This window comes from Populus euphratica, unplaced genomic scaffold (assembly GCF_000495115.2).
Source record: "Populus euphratica unplaced genomic scaffold, PopEup_1.0 scaffold3203.1, whole genome shotgun sequence".
NCBI lineage: Eukaryota > Viridiplantae > Streptophyta > Magnoliopsida > Malpighiales > Salicaceae > Populus > Populus euphratica.
The window spans coordinates 204-13460 of record NW_011503024.1 but is presented as its reverse complement, the minus strand read 5'-3'; the positions used below and the strand labels follow the sequence as shown (position 1 = coordinate 13460).

Genomic DNA, 13257 nt, shown 5'->3' with positions numbered 1-13257 from the left:
TCTTGGACTCACAATCTTGGACATAATTATTTGTTCCTGAATTCATAATCCTTCAACATCTCTCCACGGAAGACGTTGTCCTGTTGGTTGCTAATCTCAGGAGAGTTTGTTGCTGCTGAAGTTCATTTTTTGGTTCTGGGATTTTGTAGGCTTCAACATCTCTCCATAAATTACTTGCTGTCGTCGGTTGCTGAGCTGAGCAGGACTTGCTGCTCCTGGGTTTTCATCAAAACCCAACATCTTCCCACAAATAATGTTGTCATGTTTACTGCGCTGTATGCTGGACTCATCGGGTCTGCTGTTAATATGCAGAAAACATTTTTGTACGAAAGAAAACATGTTTTTCATTTAGATTTCCAAATCAAATTTCTTTTCTTAAGAAAAAAAACACAATCTTAGAAAACCGGATTTTATAAAGAAAATGAACAGGAATAATGGTTTTTCAAGATAAAGGGGCTGCTCTGTGGTTAGTTACTGCAGAGGAAGAGTGAAAGACATGAACTAAACTGGTCACTGTTACTATTGTATTGTGTCAGTTGATAGAGTGGACGCGATCGCAGATTACATAGCTTAGCATATTGATTAGAATACATGCTCAAAATCATGCTAAGAAAAATAATTGAATTCTGGGCCTTCTTTCATCCTCAACATCTCTTCATTACCAACTCAAAAGGATGAAATCCATAGGTTGTCAACTGCCTGTGGATAACATCAACTGCTTTGATACAGATAGATGTTGGAAATGGTGGAAAGGTTAAGAGTTAAGGGGCATCCAAATGAAACCGCATCTGCTGGAATTACCCTTCATAGTTAAACAGACTGGAAAGTACAGTAAAACCATGAATGAACATTCACAGTTCTCAGAAGGAAACCAGAATTTCATAAAAGCCATCATCATTTTCATCATATCATAGCACCACCATCAGAGGAACGACAGGACTCTATCTCCTTTCAACACAACCACGACTCAGAAATTCCTCCTGTTCAAAGAATAGTATCTAGCCAAGAAAGCATTGAAACAGTGTATAGAGAAGGGGAAGGGTTAGGGTTTTTTAAGCCTTAAATACTATAACTCTGCAAATAGAGAAAGAAACTAGGGTTTATCAAGCTTTAGAATCACATTCCTAAAATAATTCTTTAACCAATAATTTATTTAATTTCTGAAAAATAAAAAATAAAATTGTTTAAATAGAAATTATAACTTACTTAACAAATGAAATCTAAAACAAATTTAAAGAAATTCGAAAACAACTAGAAAAATTTTAAGCATCATTTTTTGGGTCTAATTTAGACATCAACTGACTTCGGCTAATGCTAGCAAGGTGACCCATAGGGAACTTGACAAACACGCTAACAAATGTCAGCACCATACAACCATTTTATTAAAACTTATGTTCATTTTTGTCAAAAACACTAATTTAACTCGTCCAGAAATCCTGTAGGTGGAGAAGATGCAGCAGAAAGAGAGGAAGGAGCTCTTGAAGAAGGACTCAAAAGTCTTATATCCAACATGGAAATTCCTGATCTGCAAAGCAGGATGGAAAAGATATTAATTGGAGGTTATCCCGCGAAGGGGAAAAAGAACAGAGCAAGTTAGTGGGAATCATAACCATTGATATTAATATGAGAATCCAGGGCTATTTTTAAAATTAGAGGATTTGATACTGCAATGAGAAATTGAAGTTTGGGCGTGAAATCCACGAGGACTACCTTGAAATCTGCTCTTTCAGTTTCGGAGCTTCTTGGAAACGGAAAAATAAGACTTAGGAAAGCCCGCATGAGTTGATGAGGAATTGAAATGTAAATGAATTGATGATGAAGATGAAGGAGATGTTTGGAATAATGGTAAAAATTATTTTTCACAGTTATTTTTACTTGTAAATATATTAAAATAATATATTTTTTTATTTTTTAAAATTTATTTTTAACATATCATATCAAAAAAATTGAAAAACAAAAAAATAATTTAAAATTTTACAAAATAAAAATTCAACCACAACACTAAACACCCCGAAGAAACAGCTTAGTGAAGAAGAGGGTTATCAGAGGGGTTGCTGAGAAGATATAGACCTCTTTTCTGAGCTAGGTCGCTGTCGGTTCACTTTAATTGGGCAAAAACTCAGAACATTTTCAATTTGGATATATTCTGATTAAGGCTCAAAATAGGCCCACTTATAAGATTGTCATGGCTGACCCATGTGAATCTGTAATGTTCCAAACTCAAAAAACATGAACAAGATAGAAAGGGCTTGTTATTTAAGATACATTTTCAAAAAAAAAAAAGTCATGAGAAAAAAGTTCCTTGTGATCAAAATGATGGCTTAGTGATGACCAACTTTCATATTCATTCTAGTTAAGAGCTTCTAGCTGCAAAATATGAAGTTTATCAAGTCAATTGCTTCATGGTTTGAAAAGAGAAGGCAATTTGGAAATAGGGGAAGCAATCCTGCTATATACAGCATTCAATCAGTTTGTACCACCTGCCTGCTAACAATCCAATAAAACAGTCACCAAGAAAATTAGCTGGCTTTGGTTTAACATCTGAAGAGAATGGCAAGAACTAGAGAGCATTGGCCAGGCCTTCAAGAGCAAGAATATGCAATCTATTTCAGCAAACAATGAAATTCAAGGGACCTATGACATCTTTTCAAAGAATTGCAGATGAGAAGATGAACAGTCAACAAGAAAACTCAAGGGTTCCAAGTCATGGTTGCTTGCTGCAAACTAACAACTTGACTTGTATAGTTCTGAATTTAGAGCAGAGAAGCAATCTACTAGATTATGAGCCTAGAACTTGACTAAGGATCAACCAAAGAATGACACTTGCAATATTTGTTGTTTGGTTCAAGAAAATTAGCTGGCTTTGGTTTAACATTTGAAGAGAATGGCAAAAAATAGAGAGCAATGGCCGGGCCTTCAAGAGCAAGAATATGCAATTTATTTCAGCAAACAATGAAATTCAAAAGTAATCGGTAAAACAGGCATTACAAATAAGAACTTCAAATAGCTTCTTGCGTGCGAGCGTAAGCACACACACATATAGGTATAGATATGTATGTATTCACCTGAGAAAAACATTGGCCTGTGATAATGGAATATAGGCGATGGATGGGAGGTAATCAAGTTTCTATCTTTCGGTCTTTGCTGTGCCCCTGTATACCTCCAATAAACCTGGCACTTTATCAGCATACTTAGTAACATAATTCTCCAAGAAATTCTTCTCACTAACTGTTAGCAGATAGTTCGTCTTCTTGCCGATTTCAATTAGCTTCTTAGACTTCAAAATCTTCAAAACATCATACCTAGGACGGAGCCTTTTCTCAGTTGAATACATAAGAAACTTAGGACAGGCAATAATGGCCTGCCTTTCCATCTTAATAGTATTCAACAAGAAATCCATCGATTTCCTCATTTTTTCCTCCGAGGATGATAATTGAAACGGGTATTGCTTAAATGCCCGCAAAATCTCTTCTTCAGTCCACCCAAAACTTTTCATCACTTCAATCTTCTTCTTCCAAGTGAACTCATTCATGGATAAGATCGATCTAAGAGCATATATAAACATAGCAGCCTTGGGCTCAAGACCCAAATTCTTGACAGCATTGATTGCATAAACCATCCTATCGCGCCTTTGATATATAATTCTTGGTTGTGCAACAATCATTTTTACTACTCTCTCTTCAGGCACTCCCTCTTTAATCAACAACTCAACATTTGGCTGTATAATACTCTTCCAATCATAGGTCAAGAACACTGCACATCGCTTAGAAGCCGCTACAATCATGTCATTACTACCAAGAATGGACTTAAAATACTCAAAACATGGCTTCATATTAGATTCTAAAGCCCTTTCCAAAACATTCGGATTTGATGTAATAAGCTCAGGAAGAAGGTTACCCACAAAGCCATTTGCGATGAGGAACTCAAATTTTGGTTTGAGATTGGTGTCTACTCCACGTCTGAGGACATCAGGCCGCTTCTCAATTAATTTGACGACGTGGGTTTCTTTAAAGCCGTGAGCTTTCAGAAACTCGAGTACTGATTGGGGCTTCTGGATGCTCTTCTCGTCGAGTTGTAACTTCTGGGAGACAGCAAGAGCAGATTTTGAGGGAAGCCCACATGACTTGATGAGGAAGTCTACTGTAAATGATGACGATGGAGCAGTGGAAAGAGGAGAAAGTGTTGGAGTAGATGACGATGATGTTGATAGAAAACGTTTCTGTAAGAGAGGAAGCAGGTTTCTCATGGCTACCTTGGTGCCCATTTCCTGGAAGCAGATACCTTACCAAACCTAGAATTAGAACAAAGACAGTCAAGACATTTCCTTTTTCAGTGGGTTGATGAACTGAATGGGTCTGTTTTCATTGGGCCAGATTCCTCAATGTTTAATCAAACTGATAGGGGTTCAAATGGGCTGGGCTCAAGATGGTTAATCAAACTAGAATGAGAATAGAATGATTTGTTTGATGAAATATTTTTTAAAAGAATTTAAATAGTGGTTTTTCATGTAAATATTTGTTTTAGGGTTTTTTTTAAAAAAAATTTATTAATATTGAATAAGAATAAATATTTTTATTTTTATATAATTTTTTTAAAATTCATTGTTTTTAGATTTTTTTTATTTTTTAATTAAGACTTTCAGTTTTTATTTAAAAACAATACTTCAAATAAATAAAAGATATTTTTTATTAAGATAAAGAAATACATTAATAGAAAAAACTACTGTTCTTTTTACGAATTTTTTTAATTATTTTTTAATCAATGAACTATGTTACTAATTTTTTTATTAAAAAAACTATTTTTTAGTCAAAACAACAAAAAAATTTATATAAATCAAAAAGGATAATTTTGATGGAAAAATAAATTTTTATTTTATATTTCTATTTCTCTTTTCTACTTATATCTATTTTTATTATTAAATAATTAAACAAAAAATAAATTTCAAAAAATTAACCGCACCAACACGCAGTCATCTATGCTAGTGGTTTGCCCAGGACTTACTGGGATCAAAATGAAAAGAGCAAGCCTGAAAAATCAACGAAAATCAGCATCTGCTGCCAGATTCGTCGCTGCTAAAGCTGTCAGCAAGGATCATGTCACTGGAGTCGGCAAGAACCATCAGCTGCCGACTTCCCTTCAACAAGATTAGATATGGGGGCCAAACAGACGGCGGTTAGGTGATAACCATCGACTTTTCTTCATATATTTTCCTGATGAGAGTGGAAGAACTACAGAACACCTTCCTCAGCCCTTAGGAGTGATTAAGCTGTTGATTTGCTGAAAGTCGCAAGTATGTGTAAGTATTTCAGAGGGTAATAGATATGGACTTGGAAAGAAATGTACATAAATCAGCTTTGTATTTCGCACAAATGAACTCACATCTCTGCCAAAGTATACATCGTTTTTTCTCTTGGTGGCATCCATTTACACCACCTATATAATCCAGGGACTCAACCCTCATGCTTAGTAGTTAGTAATACTAATTCTCCATGCGATTCTTCTCACATCTTGTCAGCAATAACTCAATCTTTAACTTCCCTTTAATCAGCTACTATGACTACATAGCCTTCGTCAATCCAATTTTCCTCTCTAAGAATGCCAAAAGAAGCAGGTATGACATAAAAAGCCCCCTTTAATCTCCCCTCTGCTCCAACCCACGCTTGTTCAACAACTCAAATTTCTTCTTCCGAGTTGATTCACTCATATGTATTGTATCCACGTGCCAACAATGTACAAGCACAGAACCCTTTGGTTCAATGCCAAATTCTGTATCATCTCAACGTGCCAACAGCATGTATGAACACACAACCCATCGGTTCAAGGCCAAATTCTGAACGTTGTTTAACACCTTTCAAATCATAACAGTCACAAAGAAAGCCTTAAAAAAAAGCCACCATTGTGTCATTTCTACCAAGAATACTATTCAAACAAACTCAAATGATGGATCAATTTGAGAAACCAAGGGTTCTCAAAAGTTAAAGTTATTAGTTTTTCACTTTAAGCTATAACCATGGACAGAATACATGTTCAAGGACAGGAACTGTTTGAAATTTTCAAAAGGCCCTTAGATTCTCATATTAAAGCATGCATGCCATTTCTTTTTGAAGAGAAGGGCCTAAAAAAAGAAAGATTACAAACAGAAGGTCAAAGAAATGAACCAGAAACAAGAGCTGCCGTGATAAGAAACTAAAATGAAAAATGAAAGGATATTGAACTCGGTATTCGAAGAATTAATTGAACGATATAAAATGACAGGTACAGACTAGGTCTAATTCAGAAGAAGGGAAGCAGTTTACAACCATGTGTTATACTTTGTATAACACAAACTAACTTAGCCATCAAGCGTCTTTCTCTGTTCTCATGGCTGTACCCTTGTACAGCTCTAATAGACCAGGGACTTCATCCGCAAACCTGCTGACATAATTTATAAAGAATTTCTTCTCACTCGTAACTAGCAGAGTAGAAATTTTCATGTCTCCTTTAATCAGTTCCTTCGACTCTAAGACATTTATAACATTATACCTTGGGCGAATCCTTTTATCAATTGAGAAGCCAATAAAATTAGGATTAGCAATTATAATTTGTCTTTCCAACTCCATAGTATTGATATAGAAATCTATTGCACTCCTGATTTTCTCCTCCGAGAATGCTAATATTTGTGGGTACCTCTTAAAAGCCCTCAGAATCTCCTCTTCACTCCACCGCAAACTCTTCATCACTTCAATTTTCTTATTCCATGTTGATTCAGTCATTTGTAACCTCACGCTAAGAGCACGTACAAACATCGTCTTATCTGGCTCCAGACCCAAATTCTTAATAGCATTCATCGCATAAACCATCCTTCCACGCTTACTCAGTATAGTTCCTGGATTTAAGATAATCAATTTTGCTACCATGTTAACAGGAACTCCCTCTTTTCTCAAAAAATCAATGTTTGGTTTCGCATTGACATTCAAATCAGCCGTCAACAACCTGGAAGAACGCTTAAGAGCCGCGACAATATTCTCATTGCAGTATAGAAAAGACTTCAAAAGGTAAAAAGCTGGTTTAATACGAGAATCTAAGGCACTTGTAAGTATCTCAGTATGGTGTATGATAAGGTCGTGCAGGAGCTTACCCACGAAGCCATTTGCGATCAGAAACTCGAATCTGGGAGCGAGATTGCCTTCTACTCTGGACTGGAGGACTTGAGGCCGCCTCTCAATCAATTTGGAGATGTGGGTTTCGTCGAAGTTGTGAGATTTCAAGAATTGTAGCACAAAGGGAGGATTTCGAAGATTTTTTTTGTCCAGCTTCAGCTTCCGGGAAGCTAAAAGTGCAGATTTTAAAGGAAGCCCACATGAGTTGACGAGAAAATCCACCGTAAATGAAGACGACGATGATGAGGATAGTGAGCTACTAGCAGATGGCGTTGCTAGAAAACGTTTTTGAATAAGAAAAAGCTTCATGGCCATTTTCTCACTAACGGGTAAAAATGTGGTTAGAGAAGAAGCTAACGAGGACCGATCCCTAATTTCATCGACTAGGCGTAGGGTTTGTTTTGTGATTCATGAAAACCGGCCGGACTCTCAGTTCCCCCTTTCGCTTACCTCTGAAATATTGGTCCATTGCTTATATACTATACACTTATACTAGTGTTATTTTTAATATTAAAATGTAAAAATTAATATTTTTTTCAAATAAAATATATTTTTTTAAAAATCCTAAATAAAAACTATAACAAATCAAAACACCAGTGAGACCAAATCATTGGCTCGGTCCAGTACTCTTTCACGGACATTAGAATGGAAAATGCATGTAACTACAGTGGATTCGTTGTGGGTGGATCTTTATGTGCTGTTAAGGCAGCTTTAATGGTTGCAGTTTTAAAAAATAGTTTTTTTAAAATATATATTCAAAAAATATATAACTAGTTAAAATTAATGTAAGATGAATTTTTTATATGTAAAATAAATAAAAATATGATTTTGATGAATAAAAAATATGTTATTCTAGCTTTTATAAAATTAAAGTTTAAAATGCAGTTAGGCATGTACTTGAATGCAATTAGTAAAAAATATTTGACTAACCAATTTATTTATCTGTATCTTAGTTGAGTAAAAACAGAAATTAATACAATAATAAACAATCTCTAAGTTAGCAATTTGCAATATAATTTTATTTTTTATGTCAAGAAATTTTGTTTTAAATATTTTTGGTACAACTAGTTTTCTAACTTGGTTGGATGAAAAAAATAAACTTAAAAAAATTATTTATTTTTTAAGAAACTACTTAATATTATTATTAAATCCAATTTAGTATCAATTTTGAATGCTTTGAACTTGAATTTTTGCCTAACTTGATTTAAAATTAATGACTTCAATTACTTTAACATAACTCAATTGGCTTCAAAAATCTAAAGATAACTCGAATAATTAGTAAAAAAAATAATTTAGCTTGAAAAAATATTTCAACATGATATTCTTTTTAATATTAAAATGATAATATATAACATCGATACATACTTCATAACTAAACTCGTCAAATTTGTGATCTAGAATTATAAATTACACTGAGTTTAACAAATTTATTTTTTAAAATTATTTTTTAGATTAAAAAATAAATGCTCACAGAATTGAGTATCAACTAAATATCATATAATTGTTTTGAAACTAAAACAATTTTATAAAAAATAAATTGAAATAAATTATAAAAATGAATTTAAAATTAATAAAATGTTAAAAGATAAAATTAATTAAAAAAAGTAAAAAAGGATTTATTCAAAAAAAAATACAAAAAAAATTATAAAAAAAACTATTTAACATTATTATTAAATCAAACTCAACAAATTAAACAAATTAAATTAACATGCATGATAATTAACTCTACATGCCCATGATAATTAACTCTACATGCCCAAACAGTATGGTGGATCCAAATACATCAAAGATGACCGGTAAAAAAAAAATATTAATATGATATTTAAAAAAAATATTAAAATAAAAATATATTAAATAGACTCAATCTTTGTGAGACTTAACTCACATCAATCATAGAATTCACTAAGTTTTAAAAAATTATTTTTAAATTATTCAAAATAAAAAATGAAAGAAATTATAATAACTGTTCAAAATTAATAAAATATTGAAATAATAATATTGAAAAGAAAAATTAGAAGATAGATTTTTTAAAAAATAAAATTAAAAATTAAAAAGAAAAATTAAGTTGCTTCTCTGTTTATATAAACAAAGCACTATAACGTGTTTTTTTTTCTACTTCTAGTAGAGAAAGTAATCTAAATTTAAATAAATTTCAGATAAATGGATGACAAACTCTACATCACTGTTAGTTAAAATAATACACACAAACGTGAAAGGTGATAGCCAAAATATAAAGAAAATGATTCTTATATATTTGTGAGATGTAGAACTATAACCATGAAATGATCTCAAAGTTTTTTATCATTTTTCTTAACCAAGGACTCACCCTTGTTGGTTACCAGAGATGGCTTTAGGACAACATGAACACATAGGAATATCTTTGTAAGAGATTATTATCCTGAACAACTATTGATTTTGCTTCTACAAAGAATTACTTGTGTGATGGAACATAAAATCAAAGGAATAAAAAGAAGAAGAAAATGAGAATTCAGCACATAAATATTATGCCGAGTTTTTGTATTAGATTCAATGTATTTCCTATGAATTACAAATGTATATATGTGTGTCTATGTGTTCATAAAAAGAGGACTTCTCTAACACGATTCTAAATCACACATATGCAATGAATAACAGCTCCCTAAAAGCTACAATGCCAGTGGCCATGCAGTTTCTCACCATAACAAAACCAACATACTTGCTTTCTGCCCTCGCTAATACTTGTTGAAGAACCTCCATCTAGCTCCTTGGAAAACATGGAACAATCAACTGCTGAAATATCAGGCATCAATAAATACATTAGTTTGCATGTATGCAGCTGTTCATTACGGTTTGCATGTTTAAGCAGCAGCAGCAGCAGCAAGCGTGACCAAAGTGGCCATCTGCTGACATTCAATTAAAAACCTAGAGACGCATCTCGATCTTTACCAGTCTTTACTATAGCATAGGACTGAAGTGTATCACTTCAAGAAAACTGCTTCTGAAGCTCGTGAATCCCAGAAGATGACGTGATCATGTCATGCAATTTACCATTGCCAACTGAGCTTTAAAGTTTAAGAGATTGAAAGGAATTGAAGAAGGGGCACACAAATAGAACTCATAATGGCAGAATGATTGAGTCAAGGAAAGGAAGTCGTTCATTGGATGAGAGATCAAGGGCAATATGTAAGCAATTCTTTAATTGTAAATATGAAGAATTAAATATAGATTATAATGCCCTGATTGACGAAGAAAAAACTTAAATTGATGAAGAAAACTATGTCTCTCTTCTAAGAAAACTATGTTTCTCTTCTAACTCTCAATTATTTCCACTACAATAAAACATCTTACATTCTCTCACTTTATCTGCCACTGATGGCAAATAAACCCTCCAAAAAAACCAAAAAGGATGCAAATCTGATACGCGGTATGATTACAAGAAAACATCACCTCCCAAATCCACATGATCCAACGTGGAAAAGAAATACAACTGTTCAGATAATTATACACTTCTTGAAACATCGTTTGTAACATACTCAACAATAAGGAAATCACGCTTGTAACATAGTTGGTGTCTAACTGCATTGCTGCAGTTTGAAACCCTGCCAGAAGTCTAGATTTTGCCTCTCTCAAGCAACCTTATTGTTGAGTATTTGAAACCAGCTTCCCAAGTTCCTGAGTTCGACAGTAACCCGCCAGTATTTCATATGCACCAGCAAGAGAGCTAATTGGCCCTGAACTTCTTCATATCCAACACCCCTGCTATTTTGAAGCCAAAGTTACAAATAACCAATCAAATCCTGAACACTTTACAGGATTCGGGCATGTAGGTTTATAAATAATGAGGGAGGGATAGCCACAGAAAGAAGTTCTAGGTAGTTTTTGCAATTTCCCATTTCGATCCTATTAATTCTGTTACTTGATAGTATATATGAACTGTGAGCAACCCGGACCTTTCCGCTTACGATCATTCACGGGAAAAAATTAACCAGCATGTTTTTATGGCTCCTCTTATGCTCCGCAGCTCAAATCAAGATAACTATTTCAAGTTAAAATTCAAAGAGTAAAATCCCCTAGGATTCAATTTTAACTCCTTGAATGAGGATGGAAATTCCAATACTATTATGCAATCCTTCAAGCCACAATATCAATTTGGATTTAAAAATGCAGCTAATGATCTACAACACTTGCAAACACTCCAAAAAACAACCACCAATAAAAAACTTTCAGAAATCAATGTCCAAAAACAACAACAAAATGAAACTTGCACAATCAAACAATAAATTGAACAATATAAATTAGAGACCGTAAAATAGTTTACACGACATCATTACAAAGTCACCAGGATAAGAGGAATTTAAGCTACTATTGTATAATGCATTAAAAAAGCAAACTTACTATTTCGCCATCAAGTTATAGTCCCTTTGTTTTTCTAATGCTCCCATATATCTCCAATAAACCAGGAACTTTGCCCTCGTACTTGGTAATATAATTCTCCAAGAACTTCTCCTCGCTTATTTTTAAGAAAGTTGCAGTCTTCCTGACTCTAATTAGCTTCTTTGACTCCAAAACTTTCAAAACATTATACCTCGGATAAATCCTCTTATCGAACGAATACTTGAAAATTGAGGGATTTGCAGTAATAGTCTGGTGTCCCAGCTTCACTGTATTCACGAAGAAATCCATCATGCAACTGATTTTCTCCTCTGAACATGATAAAAGAAAAGGGAATCGCTTAAAAGTCCCCAGAATCTCCCCTTCGCTCCAGCCAGCGCTCTTCCAAGCCTCAATTTTCTTCTTCCAAGTTGGTTCGCTCAATTGTACCATCACCCTAAAAGCGTGGATAAACATAGGAGCCTTTGGTTCAAGCCCCAAATTCTTAAGATAATTTGCTGCAGAAACCATCCTATCATGCTTAATTAGTATGGTTCTTGGGTACGACATTAACAGTTTTGCCATCTTATCAAGAGGCAACCCCTCTTTAATCAGGAAATCAATATTTGGTTGCACACATGACTTGAAACTATATGTCAATAACCACGAAGCACGCTTAAGAACAGCTATGATATTCTCATTACTGCCAAGAAATGGCTTCAAAAGTTCTAAACATGGCTTAATGCGAGTATCTAATTTGCATACCAAAATTCTCGGATCTGACATCAGAATTTGGGGCAGAAGCTGACCCTCAAATCCATTTTTAATGAAGAAGTCAAATTTGGGCTCCAGATTGTCCTCAACTTTGCAGCGGAGGACAGCAGGACACTTTTGGACCATTTTGGCGATGTGGGCATCCTTAAAATGGTGAGATTTAAGGAATTCGACTACAGCTTGCGAGTTTTGGAGGTTATTTTCATCGTTTAGGAGCTTAACTGAAAGGCCTGGTTGTAAAGGAAGCCCGCATGTCTTGATGAGATATTCAGCAGTAAATGATGATGAAGCAGTGGGAAGTATAACAGATGTGTTGATGAAACGTTTTTGTGCAAGAGAAAGCAGGCTTCTCATGGCCATAAAGGCATTGGCCATATTTGGAAGCACAAATTTTGGACAAGAAGGTGAAGACAGTGAAGCGGAGAGGTTTTTGTTAGGGTTAGGGTTTTTTGATGGCTATCTGGCTATTGCTTAATCCAGGATTCCCGTCATTGGGCCACATTTGATTAGGTTCAATGGGCCTGCAAAGAATTGCTCTTTCATTTGTTTATTTATTTTAAAGTAAACCATCCCAGAGTCCTTTTTAATTGTTTTTAAATAAATTCTATACTAATTAAGGCATATATTTATATAAACAATTATTTAATTTTTTTAAAAATGAAAAATTTCTAGTTATTATTCATATATTTTTTTATTAGTAGCATAACTTTTCAGTAAAAAATTAAGGAATTTAAAATAAATATTCTTAAGAATTAGAAGTATAAAAAGTATGTTCCTCTTTTTTGTTTTGAATAAAACAATAATTTTTTTATTATAAATATAATTTATTAAAGATAAATTTATCATGGTTTTAAAAATAAATCTTAATAAATAAAAATATACATTTATAATTCTTAGGTGATTATATAAAAAAACTAAAACAATATTGAGTCTGATTTAAAAAATATAAAAATATCCATAATAAAAAATAAATATTTTTATTTTTATTGAATAA

At 33.5% G+C, this 13257-nt stretch overlaps 3 protein-coding genes across 6 annotated transcripts; all 3 read right to left on the bottom strand.

Annotated features, from left to right (window-relative positions):
- Positions 1 to 2763: 2763 nt before the first annotated feature.
- Positions 2764 to 4363, bottom strand: LOC105119609 (uncharacterized). The gene has a single exon (XM_011017767.1). The coding sequence runs from the start codon at positions 4262 to 4264 to the stop codon at positions 3128 to 3130; it is 1137 nt and encodes a 378-aa protein (XP_011016069.1). The 5' UTR covers positions 4265 to 4363; the 3' UTR covers positions 2764 to 3127.
- Positions 4364 to 6153: 1790 nt separating this feature from the next.
- On the bottom strand, positions 6154 to 7576 carry LOC105119608 (uncharacterized). Its single transcript, XM_011017765.1, has 2 exons — positions 7118 to 7576; positions 6154 to 6865 (listed from the first exon to the last, which is right to left on the bottom strand). The coding sequence occupies exons 1-2, from the start codon at positions 7452 to 7454 to the stop codon at positions 6339 to 6341; spliced, it is 864 nt and encodes a 287-aa protein (XP_011016067.1). The 5' UTR covers positions 7455 to 7576; the 3' UTR covers positions 6154 to 6338.
- Positions 7577 to 9603: 2027 nt separating this feature from the next.
- Positions 9604 to 12768, bottom strand: LOC105119606 (uncharacterized). 4 transcript variants are annotated; one of them, XM_011017762.1, is made up of 2 exons: positions 11514 to 12767; positions 9604 to 9908 (listed from the first exon to the last, which is right to left on the bottom strand). In XM_011017762.1, exon 1 carries the CDS (start codon positions 12636 to 12638, stop codon positions 11529 to 11531), a length of 1110 nt encoding a protein of 369 aa, XP_011016064.1. In that variant the 5' UTR covers positions 12639 to 12767; the 3' UTR covers positions 9604 to 9908; positions 11514 to 11528. The 4 variants fall into 4 exon arrangements, with proteins under 4 accessions (XP_011016064.1, XP_011016066.1, XP_011016065.1 ...); XM_011017764.1 differs by lacking the exon at positions 9604 to 9908 and adding an exon at positions 10667 to 10894 and having other exon boundaries at positions 11514 to 12768; XM_011017763.1 differs by lacking the exon at positions 9604 to 9908 and adding an exon at positions 10667 to 10877 and having other exon boundaries at positions 11514 to 12768.
- Positions 12769 to 13257: the final 489 nt, after the last annotated feature.

What these genes read in the sequence shown, in the direction of transcription:
- LOC105119608 (XM_011017765.1), bottom strand. Translation starts at nt 7,454, where the DNA reads ATGGCCATGAAGCTTTTTCTTATTCAAAAACGTTTTCTAGCAACGCCA. An exon ending in GATCGCAAATGGCTTCGTGG is followed by an intron (nt 6,866 to 7,117) that starts GTAAGCTCCTGC and finishes TCTTAAATCCAG; the next exon opens with GAACTATACTGAGTAAGCGT.
- LOC105119606 (XM_011017764.1), bottom strand. Translation starts at nt 12,638, where the DNA reads ATGGCCAATGCCTTTATGGCCATGAGAAGCCTGCTTTCTCTTGCACAA.
- LOC105119609 (XM_011017767.1), bottom strand. Translation starts at nt 4,264, where the DNA reads ATGGGCACCAAGGTAGCCATGAGAAACCTGCTTCCTCTCTTACAGAAA.